At 46.7% G+C, this 12014-nt stretch overlaps 1 protein-coding gene across 1 annotated transcript; it reads right to left on the bottom strand.

Moving 5' to 3' along the window:
- Positions 1-2281: 2281 nt before the first annotated feature.
- Positions 2282-11625, bottom strand: LOC130402329 (TOG array regulator of axonemal microtubules protein 1-like). Its single transcript, XM_056606483.1, has 12 exons — positions 11591-11625; positions 11268-11410; positions 5657-5774; positions 5420-5525; positions 4782-5017; positions 4273-4431; positions 4056-4176; positions 3863-3950; positions 3331-3530; positions 2984-3203; positions 2803-2889; positions 2282-2534 (listed from the first exon to the last, which is right to left on the bottom strand). Exons 1-12 carry the CDS (start codon positions 11623-11625, stop codon positions 2308-2310), a joined length of 1740 nt encoding a protein of 579 aa, XP_056462458.1. The 3' UTR covers positions 2282-2307.
- Between the last annotated feature and the right edge of the window lie 389 nt (positions 11626-12014).

The raw sequence follows: 12014 nt of genomic DNA, 5'->3' as shown, positions 1-12014 counted from the left end.
ATAGTAATGATTTATGTGACCGTTTAATGTTTATAACATCTGGTGCAACCATAGCCGCGAGAACGTATTCTCAGCAGGGGGTGCTGGAGAAAAAAAACCCGGCCTGCACTAGACTCGCAACTCGTCACATTGATAAAAAAGATATATAGCAGCGCAGCTCAATTACACCAGTGCATGCGCGCACAGTTGAAAATCGATCGTTGTGTTCACTTCCTTCACACCATGGTTCACATCCAGCTGCTCACAGAACAAGTTTAGCGCACCACCGCTACCCTCACACTTTTTCATATAACCTTTTTTCAGCACTAGGACATATGAGCATTAAATAAATGCTGCGTCTCAACATGCCTTGGACAGCAGCGAGGATGACTCGCTTTGCCACGGGCCGAAACAGTTCGGAGCGACCACAGCCAGAGCGAACACAGCGGGGCAGAGGAGTGTCAGGAAGTCTTTGGTGTACACATCAGTACGGCCTATTTGCACTACTGGCAATGCAGTGTTTTATTCTATGCCTTTTTATTTTCGTATATTATTTCAATTAATACAATTTATTTATTCATGAAATCAAGATCTGGTCTTCAAATCTTTTTTCCAAATATAGGTCGTATTACAATGGGGTTTGTGTTTATATTCGGACCAATACGGTACAGCGGACGCTCACATGACGTTAAGCATTTCCTGGTGCATAATGTGACGCTTCAGAACCTAAAATCCCGTTTCTCCCCGTTGATACGACAACACATAACCGGCGTTTTCAGAAATCTCCACTTTGGCCGGAGTTTTTAGAAATGATCGTTTTCTGTGATAAGACAGGGCCTCGGACAGGGGGTGTTGCAGCACCCCCAAAACCCCTACTTCCCGCGGTACTGGGTGCAATTTACAGCTGAATGTAGTGCCATGTTGTTAAACGAAAACCTATGCTAGCCTGGCTCGCTCTCGCGCATCTCTGTTCGCGCTCGTGCATGATTGCGCGTCCAGGTACTTGGAATGGGTGGAGTCAGAGCCAGCGTTGAAGGAGAGGGGGTAGGACCATTTGAGTTGTGTATTTTCAAAATCTGCTGGCGTTTCGCAAATCGCGTACCCAACCTTTAACTCCGAAAAGCTATTGAAATTGAGTAATTTTCATGCATGAATAGCACCTGTTTTTGTAGTAGGTTGTGCCCAGGACAGAGATTTGCACGTATTTTTCCTCCTTCCTATCACTAACAAAAGCATGTCTTATACCTATCTTTCATAGGGCAGATTACTCTTATATATTAAACAAACATATTTTATAAAGCCCTTTTTATATCAGTAGCTGTCACAAGGGGCTTTCTTTAAAGAAAAATTAAGAAAGATTTGTTCTGCTCAAATTCACACTGGTGTACTTTCTATGCCATTTATACCGTACACCCCTACTTCAAATTGACGTCAAGAGTTTCCATCAGACTCGCGCGGCAGCCAGGTGTCTCATGCATAAGGACAGCTTCCCCCTAAAAAAACTCTTTGGTTCTACGCGATTCACGTGAATGACCCAATTGACCAAGAAAACTGTGATTGTCGTCGAAAAGCGACAAGTTTGCAGGAATGCAGAACATGTTAGAAGTCAACAACATAATTTATTGCAGCAATTGAAAATTCCAAAAATACATGCACAGCCGAAATTATAGTACCTTAAACAGCTGAATTCTCGCAGCCATCATCCTCCGACTCTGTAGACCGTGGCACTGGCACACTACTAGCCGCAAGTGCCGCAGGTAGGAAGAACGATTAAATTGTTCGCTTGCTCATTGTTCGAATGGAAGGTTGAGATCGTTCTCCTTCTCACATACCTGCGGCGGTTTCCCGCGCTCGATAATCTCTATGACCCTCCCCCTCCACACATTAGCCACTTAGTGGCCATTCCCTATCTTTCTCACACTCTTGCCTGCTACAGATTCCGGATTCATTGACGCGCCCCTTCCACGTTTAACGTGTAAAAATAAAGAAGAAAAAAAGGGGCAAATGCGCAACTGAATTTTTGCTGACACGCATGCACGACCAGCAAAAATTCAGTCGCGCATTCTCAAATTCTGGTCGCAAAACGTTACCAATTGGTTGCAGTCTGGAGCCCTGCCTAACTGCTCCCGACGACCTGGCTATCACCTTGCATGGTTGACTCTGCCGTCGGTGTGTCAATGTGTGTATTTGCTTTGGATAAAAGCGTCTGCTAAATGCCCTAATTGTAATTGTAAATTGTACCTTAAGTTAAAGTGCAACACAAGCTACCTGTAAAAGTGCAAAGAGAGCAGTGAGTCTTCTCGTTCCCGTCCTTAGGTCATTTTTTATTCAGGACATGGTTCTCAGCAGCTGGTTGAGGTCCCTGCCGACGCTCGGGGGCTGAGAGGCGGCGCTCTGCCGCAGGCCGGGCCCCATCTGATGGTGGAGGGCTCGGCACAGGCTGGTTGTCGCCCGGTGCACGCTGCCGCTGGACGGGCCCAGCAGGCCCCACAGCAGGGGCAGCGCCTTCTGCTCCACCAGCTGGGGCCGGCGGGGGTACAGCTCCATCACCAGCTCTGGGGGGGGAGGAGGAGACGGAGGGAAAGGGGGAGGGGAGGAGACAGGAAGAGAAGGAGGTGGAAACCAAGGAAGAGACAAAATAATGGGAGACAGGAGGAGACAGAGGAGAGGAGGAGACCGAGGAATAGGAAGAGACGGAGGAGATGAAGGCGGCAGAGCAGAGCGGATCAGATGCCGCTTGATTGGCCACACAATGGTATACGTATGTTTGGTGCTGATCATTGCAAAGAACAAAACAAACAAACATTTTAGCCATTAACAAACCTGCAACCTTCTCGATCAGGTCCACCTTTGCTTGGCCGCTAAGAACCCGTGCCTTGAAGCAGAACGGCTCCAGGAGGAGGCTGTTGTCTGGAGAGGGGCAAGGGACGAACACATGAGTTACAAGGACAACACCGTGGTCAGACTGGACCGTGTTCTGGACAGCTCCCCACCGGGCCCTCACCGAGGTTCAGCACCAGCTCGCAGAGGGCCCCTGTGGCGGCCGAGTATACAGCGCGGTTCTTGGAGTTGAGGTGGTTGTCAACGATGGCGGGCACCAGGTGGTTGAGCACCCCGGACAGGTTGTCCTTCAGCAAGCGCACCATCCCCTGCAGGGCCTCCAGGGCGTAAAGGTTCACCTTACGGTTGGACTCCAGCAGGCGGTCTCTGAAGAGGTCAAACACCTGGGGGAGCGGGGAGAAACGGGGAACAGGTGAACAAAAAGGGGACAGGAGGGAGTCCCACCAGGAAAGGGGATAAGGGCGAGTGTGAGGTAGTGGGCGTTTACGAGCGGTGGGGGGTTTTACGGACCGGGAACAGGCTGCGGATGACCATGCTGGGGTTGTGCTGGCAGTCGGCCACCAGCTGGTCGAGGCCTTTGATGCGCTCCCTAAAGTCCTTGGACTCCAGCAGAACGGTGAGCTGCCTGATGTACTCAGCCTTGTCTTCGATGATGGGCCCCTGAGGTTTGGAGCTGTACTTGCAGTTGGGCTCCCTGGAGGGTACCACAAAATATAATGTCATGAAACTGCATACATACTTACTACATATATATATATGATCTTGGAAATAAGATAAAAGATATTCTTAAAGTTTGCTTCAAGTTGAGAAAACTAACAAATGCATAAATAAATATAGGAGAGACATTGCAAACAAAAGCCATCATGTGTGCTCTGGAACACGACCCCTAGAGAGGAGCTGACCTCATAGCATAAGGCTTTTACTTTCACCAACATATTTCCAAGGTGGCTGTCATGCGTCTGGGAGGAGTCTCACCTGGGGGTGGTGGTGGCGGTGTTGGTGGGGGTGGTGGTGGTGGGGCTGGGGGCTATGGTCGGTTTGGGGAGCTTCCTTTGGAGCGTCGAGGCCCTGGCGGTGCCACTGCCGGGAAGCGAGGCTGGGGTCTGGGGCGTCTCACCCAGACCCTGACCCTGACCCTGACCCTGACACAACAAACACAACAACAACAACGTTCACCAGACCCGTCACCAAGCGGTAGGGTGGGGCGAGAGGGCGGGGCCTTCCGTACCTTTTGCCTTGAGTCCACTGACCGCCTTGCGGGCGGCGGAAAGGTCCTTGGTGGGGATGTTCTTCTCCAGCAGGCTATCAAAGTCCCGGTGGGACGACAGGAACAGCAACATCCGGCGGCCAAAGGACCTGAAGGGGGAGGAGTGAGACCGGCACGTCACCGAGCCGTTGGACACACGCCAAAGCCTTCAGCCAACACAGGAAGCCACCGGGGGCTCTACGTGCCTGGGTTCCGGGGAGGAGTCCAGGGCCAGCCTGACCACGGCCGGGAGGATTCTGTCCGTCACGTCCTTCCCTCCGGACAGCAGGCGGGCCACGCCCACCCTCTCCAGCAGGTCGGCCAGGTGCTGGGCGGCGCACTTCCTCACCGCCGCGCTCAGGTGGCTGCAGACGCACACAGGCTCAACATGAAGGACGCACACAAAGAGACACAAACCACAGAAGTACACAACGGATGGAGATAAGGAAACATCGGCTAGACCTCTGGAGTATCCTACCTACCAGTCCAAAGCAGATTAAGGATGTTAGAAACGTTTCCTTTGACACTCAAGTCCTGTTTAAATGTCTATTTTTTCTGTTGTGCGTTTGCATCAGCCGCTGATTCTTTGTACTTTATATAAATCACAGATTTGATCTTGCAATACCGTTACTGTGGTAGATATACTAGAAAACATAACAAGGCGCAATACAGTGTGTTTGTGTCTGCGTTGTGCGTGTGCGTGCAGCCCCCTGACCTCAAACCCCCGTCCAGGAAGGCGTTGATGCAGCGTGCCGGCGTGCAGTGCCGCACCATGTGGCCCAGCGCTGCGTCCACTTCCTCCCGGATGAAGGCGTTGCTCTCGGCCGCCTTGTGCAGCAGCGCCCTGGCCGTGGTGTCCACCTCCTTGTCCATGGCCCGCTGCAGGTGGCAGTACAGGACGCCCAGCGTGCACACGGCTACGCGGGACACGCCCGAACGCAGGTTCTTCACCTGAAAACCAGACACACACGTGGTAGACACCACTCACTCTGTAAAGGTTCTTTGAGTGTCTTGGAAAGCGCTATATGAAGGAAATGCAGGCGTTTCATTATAATATGTTTCACACTCTTCGCTTCATTCAAGGCTGTGTTTTGCTGACATTGTTCATGTCGAATCAACCACTCGTTCTATGGTGTAGAATTGATGGGGATGGTTTTACACACAGCGAGGTATATAGACTAAGCTGTAGACAGGAGGATTGAGTTTGTTTTACACTTGCAGACAGTGACGGACTGTCCACACCCAGCCGCCCGCCCACTCACACGCCCACCCACAGTGACAGACGCTGGTCTCCATGTTACGTGGTAGAGAGAGAGAGAGCACCAGGAAGCAGGCCCAGAGAGGGGGAGCTACCTCTTGCACGAGGGCGAGGCAGACGTCGCGGAGCCTGGGGAGCAGCGTGTCCACGTGGTTCTGGGCCAGACTGCGCAGCACCGTGAGCCCTTCCATCTTCTCCTGCCTGCGTTCAGAACCACAGCAGGTCAGTCAGATGAAACACAAGTTCGGATTGCTTCGACTGATTCTGTGTGTGTGTGTGTGTGTGTGTGGGGGAAAATTCTGAGTGTGTGTGTGTGTGTGTGTGTGTCTCACCAGTTCTCTGAGCTGATGAGAGTGAGGCTCTGTGTCATGGCCAGCTCAGGTTTGGGGAAGGGGTGGGGCCCGGGTGGGTCTCGCTGGGGGCCGCTGTGGGAGCCCTGGGACGGCTCATCTGCACGGGCGGAGGGCGGAGGCAGCGGCGTTCCGGGAAGAGGGGGCGGAGCTCAGCGGGGCGTCCCGCAGATCCACTGTGAAGGACACTGTTTAAAAGTACACGTTAAGGCAAGGCAAGGCAAGGCAAGGCAACTTTATTTATATAGCACTTTTCATACACAAGGCAGACTCAAAGTGCTTCACATATAAACATTGTTATACATTAAAAAAAGAAAAGAAAACATATGCAAAGAAATGAGTAAAATAGAAAGTTAAAAAGGCTTTTTAGTAAGTAAAATTGAAAGTGAGTTAAAAAGGCATTTTAGTAAAATAAAGCTAAAGTATTTAAGATTTAGCAGAAAGCTAAAGCAAACATAAAAGTCTTCAATCTTGTTTTGAAGGTGCTCAGAGTTGGGGCAAGTCTTAAATCCTCAGGGAGTTTATTCCAGCTATTTGTTGCATAGTAACTAAATCCTGCTTTCCCATGTTTCGTGTTTACTCGGGGGATAATTAACAGATTGGTCTCAGAAGATCTTAGTGTTCTAGAAGGCTTATGTAGTGGAAGCATATCAGTTAAATATTTTGGGCCTAAACCATGTAGGGATTTATAGGTTAGCAACATGATTTTAAAATCAATTCTCTGACCTACAGGAAGCCAATGTAACGATTTAAGAATTGGTGTAATATGTTCAAATTTTTTGGTCTTTGTTAATACTCTAGCAGCAGCATTCTGAACAAGCTGAAGCTTCCTTAGAGTTTGTTTTGGGAGACCTGTAAGGAGACCATTGCAGTAATCAAGCTTACTAGTGATAAAGGCATGTACAAGTTTTTGTAAGTCTTCTGTGGACATGAGCCCTCTAAGTCTTGCTACATTTTTAAGGTGATAATATGCAGATTTTGTAACTGATTTGATGTGACTTTCGAAATGTAAATCAGAATCCATGATAACCCCTAGGTTTCTGGCTTTGATTGAGGTTTTCAGGGACAGAGAGTGAAGGTGTTGGGTTACTTTAAGCCTTTCCGTTTTAGCACCAAATACAATTATCTCTGTTTTATCCTCATTTAGCTGAAGGAAATTTCGGCACATCCAGTCTTTCACTTGCTCAATGCACTGGCACAGCAGATCTATGGGCCGATAGTCATTTGGTGATAGCGATACATAGATTTGCGTGTCATCAGCATAGCAATGATGGTCAATATTGTTATTATGCATGATTTGCCCTAGTGGGAGCATGTAGATGTTGAATAAAGAGGGTCCTAAGATCGAACCTTGTGGGACTCCACACATCACGTTGGTTGATTCTGATACAAAGTCGCCGATGGAAACAAAGTAGTTCCTATTTTGTAGGTAGGATCTGAACCAATTTAAGACTGTGCCTGAAAGCCCCACCCAGTTTTCTAACCTGTCCAAGAGTATTGTATGGTCTACAGTGTCGAATGCAGCACTGAGGTCTAGTAGCATTAGTATTGAGGTTTTGCCAGAGTCTGTGTTAAGACGGATGTCGTTTACAACTTTAATGAGGGCGGTCTCAGTGCTGTGCAGGGGTCGAAATCCTGATTGGAAGGTGTCATAACAACCAGTTGATGCCAGGAAGTGATTAAGTTGCTGGAGGACAACTTTCTCAATGATTTTACTTATGAAGGGCAGATTTGATATTGGTCTGTAGTTGTTAATAATAGAGGTATCTAGGCTCCGCTTTTTTAAAAGGGGTTTAATAACTGCAGTTTTCAGGGCTTTTGGGAAGTTGCCTGACTGGAGAGAGTTGTTAACTATCTGCAATATGTCTATTGCTAGGCAGTCAAAAACATTCTTAAAGAGGTTGGTAGGTAAAGAATCAAGGCAACAGGTGGATGGCTTTAGTTGTGTAACAGTTTCCACAAGAGTTTTAGAGTCAATAACATTAAAGCATGCCATCCCTGCCACGTTACTTTTGCTTGAACAGGGTGGTAGTCCAACATTTTTGTTTGAAGTGGAGATATTGATGGCGCGTCTGATGCCTTCAATTTTATCAGTATAAAAAGCTGCAAACTCATTGCATTTCTGCGTGGAATGGAGATCAGGTGGAATTTGTGTTGGGGGGTTGGTCAGTCTGTCAACAGTTGCAAATAGGGTTTTTGCATTATTATTATTGGATTTAATGATATTGGAGAAAAATGTTTCTCTAGCACTTTTTAAGTCAGAATTGTAGGCACGGAGGCTCTCTTTGTAGATATCATGGTGAATTTGAAGTTTTGTTTTACGCCAGATGCGTTCAACCTTCCTGCATTCTTTTTTCTGTGCTGTTACAGAGGCAGCTTTTCTCCAGGGTGCCTTTTGCTTTCCAGAAATCGTTTTAACCTTATAAGGTGCAATGACATCCATGATTTTCAAAATTTTCAAATTAAAGTTTTCTACAAGATCATCAGCAGAACATGGGTTGAGAGGCGGTAGTAAGGAGATGGCCTTTCTAAAAAGTACATACGATTCTTCATTGATATACCGTTTTTTGACAGTATTTGATTTTGTCTGTATGTCGGGAATAAACGATATATTAAAGAAAACACAAAAGTGGTCAGACAAGGAAGGATCAGTCACAGAGAGATCAAAAACATTGAGGCCCTTTGTGATAACCAGGTCTAGAGTGTGGCCCTTACAATGAGTAGTCTCTTTCACATGTTGGGACAGTTCAAATGTGTCCAAAATGGTAAAAAGTTTTTTTGCACACTTGTCATTCAAATCATCAGTATGAAAATTGAAGTCACCAGTTATAACTAGACAGTCAAAGTCTGTGGAGATGCTAGACAATAATTCTGTGAATTCATCGAAAAAATTTGCAGAGTATGTGGGTGGCCTGTAAATAATTAATAGGAGAACTCTGGGGGAGCATTTCAATACAGCACAAAGGTATTCGAATGATGGAAAATCACCAAATAACATCTGTTTCCCCTGAAAATCATTTTTAAATATAACAGCAACCCCTCCACCTCTTTTTCCAGATCTACATGCATCAAAAAAGTTATAGTTGGGAGGAGCTGTCTCTATCAGAACGGTTGCACTGTTATTTTGTTCCAGCCATGTTTCAGTTAAAAACATAAAATCCAGTTTAGAGGTGGTAATAAAATCATTAACTAAAAATGATTTGTTATTAAGAGACCTAACATTAAGTAGACCCATCTTGATGGTGTTGTTGATAGGCTTTAAGGTTGTTTTTGGTTTGGAGGAAATATGTAAGAGATTTGTGAGGTTAGCAGTGTGTCTACGTTTCCCTTTGTTTACTCTCTTAGTGGTTATAGCAGGAATGCAAAAGTTGCCATGTTTTGACATAGGCAACCTTGGGTTCAGCAGATTATGCGAAACGTCCTTTATACTTTGTCTACGGCTGAACCCTTTTTTAAGCATACGTTAAGCATACTTTAAAGCAACAAATATACTTGGAATAACTTTTGTATGCTTCAATTATATTTGTACTACAATAAAGTGTACTACTTGTTCACCTGGGGGTCTATGTGGGGGCTTGGCCTCAGTAGGGCGGAGGACGATCCTCTCGTTGGCGCCAGCGGCTGGGGCAGCTAACCGGGGCAGCCTAGCCCCACGAGGGTGGTCAGGGTCAGCCACTTCTAATGAGGAGAAATTAAGTACACTTTAATAAAACATTTTAATAGTGTTTTACACAGGACTTGAAAATAAGTGTACTTTACACAAGTACACAATGACCACGTATTTGCAATATTTCTAAGGCACTCTAATACAATTTGAGATTAACTTTCTGCAAGTATACTAAAATACACTTCTACTTTGCTATTCAGTATACTTTTTCCAAGTACACATACGTACAATTTACAATACACTTACATACACGTACATACGATTCTTCATTGATATACCGTTTTTTGACAGTATTTGATTTTGTCTGTATGTCGGGAATAAACGATATATTAAAGAAAACACAAAAGTGGTCAGACAAGGAAGGATCAGTCACAGAGAGATCAAAAACATTGAGGCCCTTTGTGATAACCAGGTCTAGAGTGTGGCCCTTACAATGAGTAGTCTCTTTCACATGTTGGGACAGTTCAAATGTGTCCAAAATGGTAAAAAGTTTTTTTGCACACTTGTCATTCAAATCATCAGTATGAAAATTGAAGTCACCAGTTATAACTAGACAGTCAAAGTCTGTGGAGATGCTAGACAATAATTCTGTGAATTCATCGAAAAAATTTGCAGAGTATGTGGGTGGCCTGTAAATAATTAATAGGAGAACTCTGGGGGAGCATTTCAATACAGCACAAAGGTATTCGAATGATGGAAAATCACCAAATAACATCTGTTTCCCCTGAAAATCATTTTTAAATATAACAGCAACCCCTCCACCTCTTTTTCCAGATCTACATGCATCAAAAAAGTTATAGTTGGGAGGAGCTGTCTCTATCAGAACGGTTGCACTGTTATTTTGTTCCAGCCATGTTTCAGTTAAAAACAAACGTTCACTTGTAATAACTTTTCTATACTTTAATTATATTTGCAATACACTAAAGTATACAACTTCTTCACCTGGGGGGGTTTGGCCCGGGGACGTCTCCTGGCTCGAGGCGGCACCCAGAGCCCGTGCACGGGGGGACACGGTGTCGGAGTGGGCCGCCTGGATCCAGGCTTCCTGGCCGTCAGCCTCCTCAGCCACAGCCAACCGTGGCAGCCTAGCCCCACGAGGGTAGCAGGGGTTAAGGCCCGGGGGCTTGGCCTCAGTAGGGGGGCGGAGGACGATCCTGTCGTTGGCGCCAGCGGCTGGGGCAGCCAACCGGGGCAGCCTAGACCCACGAGGGTAGCGGGGGTTAAGGCCCGGGGGCTTGGCCTCAGTAGGGGGGCGGAGGACGATCCTCTCGTTGCTGCCACCACCTGGGGCAGCCAACCGGGGCAGCCTAGACCCACGAGGGTAGCGGGGGTTAAGGCCCGGGGGCTTGGCCTCAGTAGGGGGGCGGAGGACGATCCTGTCGTTGGCGCCAGCGGCTGGGGCAGCCAACCGGGGCAGCCTAGACCCCAGATGGTGGTCAGGGTCAGCCACTTCTAATGAGGGGAAATTAAGTACACTTTAATAAAACATTTTAATAGTGTAGTACACAGGACTTGAAAATAAGTGTAATTACATAAGTACACTAAATGACCACCTATTTGCAATTTTTCTAAGGCATTCTAATACAATTTGAGATTAACTTTCTGCAGGTATACTAAAATACACTTCTACTTTGCTATTGAGTATACTTTTTCTAAGTACACATACGTACAACTTACAATACACTTACAATAAAGTACACTTTTTATAAGTACAATGCAATACCACTTTAAGTATTTCAGAATTAGAATACTTTTTTTTCAGTATATTAAAGTGGAACTTAATGACATTTATTATGAAGTACACTTATGAAAAGTACATACGTTAAACATACTTTTAATTAAGCACAAAAAGTAAAAGTATACTTGTCATAACTTTTGTATGATTCAATTATATTTGCAATACACTAAAGTATACAACTTCTTCACCTGGCGGGGTTCTGCCCAGGGAAGTCTCCTGGCTCGAGGCGGCACCCAGAGCCCGTGCACGGGGGGACACGGTGTCGGAGTGGGCCGCCTGGATCCAGGCTTCCTGGCCGTCAGCCTCCTCAGAAACAGCCAACCGGGGCAGCCTAGCCCCACGAGGGTAGCGGGGGTTAAGGCCCGGGGGCTTGGCCTCAGTAGGGGGGCGGAGGACGACCCTCTCGTTGCTGCCACCAGTTGGGGCAGCCAACCAGGGCAGCCTAGCCCCACGAGGGTAGCGGGGGTTAAGGCCCGGGGGCTTGGCCTCAGTAGGGGGGGCGGGGACGAGCCTGGTCACCTCGGTGCAGGACTCCCTGTCCGCCATCATGATGGAAGCAGGGGTCAGTTGAGCCCACAAAGAAAATAATGTCTTCCTGTCCATCGTCGCTGTTCGATAATCTCTCTATGAGTCTCTGTAATGAAACATATTCAATTTATTATTTAATTAATGGAGTCTTTACCACATACATAGATTGGACCACTGCTTGGGTCTGAAGCATACTCATGCAATTTTGAATTCTGGTACAAGAAATTAAGTGTGTGAGTGATGTGAAAAATGTGTGAAAAGAGAATAAAACGGCATGAGTTGTACGCTCCTATCACGGTGTCTCATTAGGTTTACAACAACATTACTTGCATTGGAAGTCGAAAAAAAACACTAATTCGGTAAAAGTCACCGTTCATCACTGAAAAGTTGAACCAACCACGAGTGTG

This window comes from Gadus chalcogrammus, chromosome 2 (assembly GCF_026213295.1).
Source record: "Gadus chalcogrammus isolate NIFS_2021 chromosome 2, NIFS_Gcha_1.0, whole genome shotgun sequence".
Lineage (NCBI taxonomy): Eukaryota > Metazoa > Chordata > Actinopteri > Gadiformes > Gadidae > Gadus > Gadus chalcogrammus.
The sequence above is the reverse complement of the archived record's forward strand: the minus strand, read 5'-3'. Positions and strand labels throughout refer to the sequence as shown.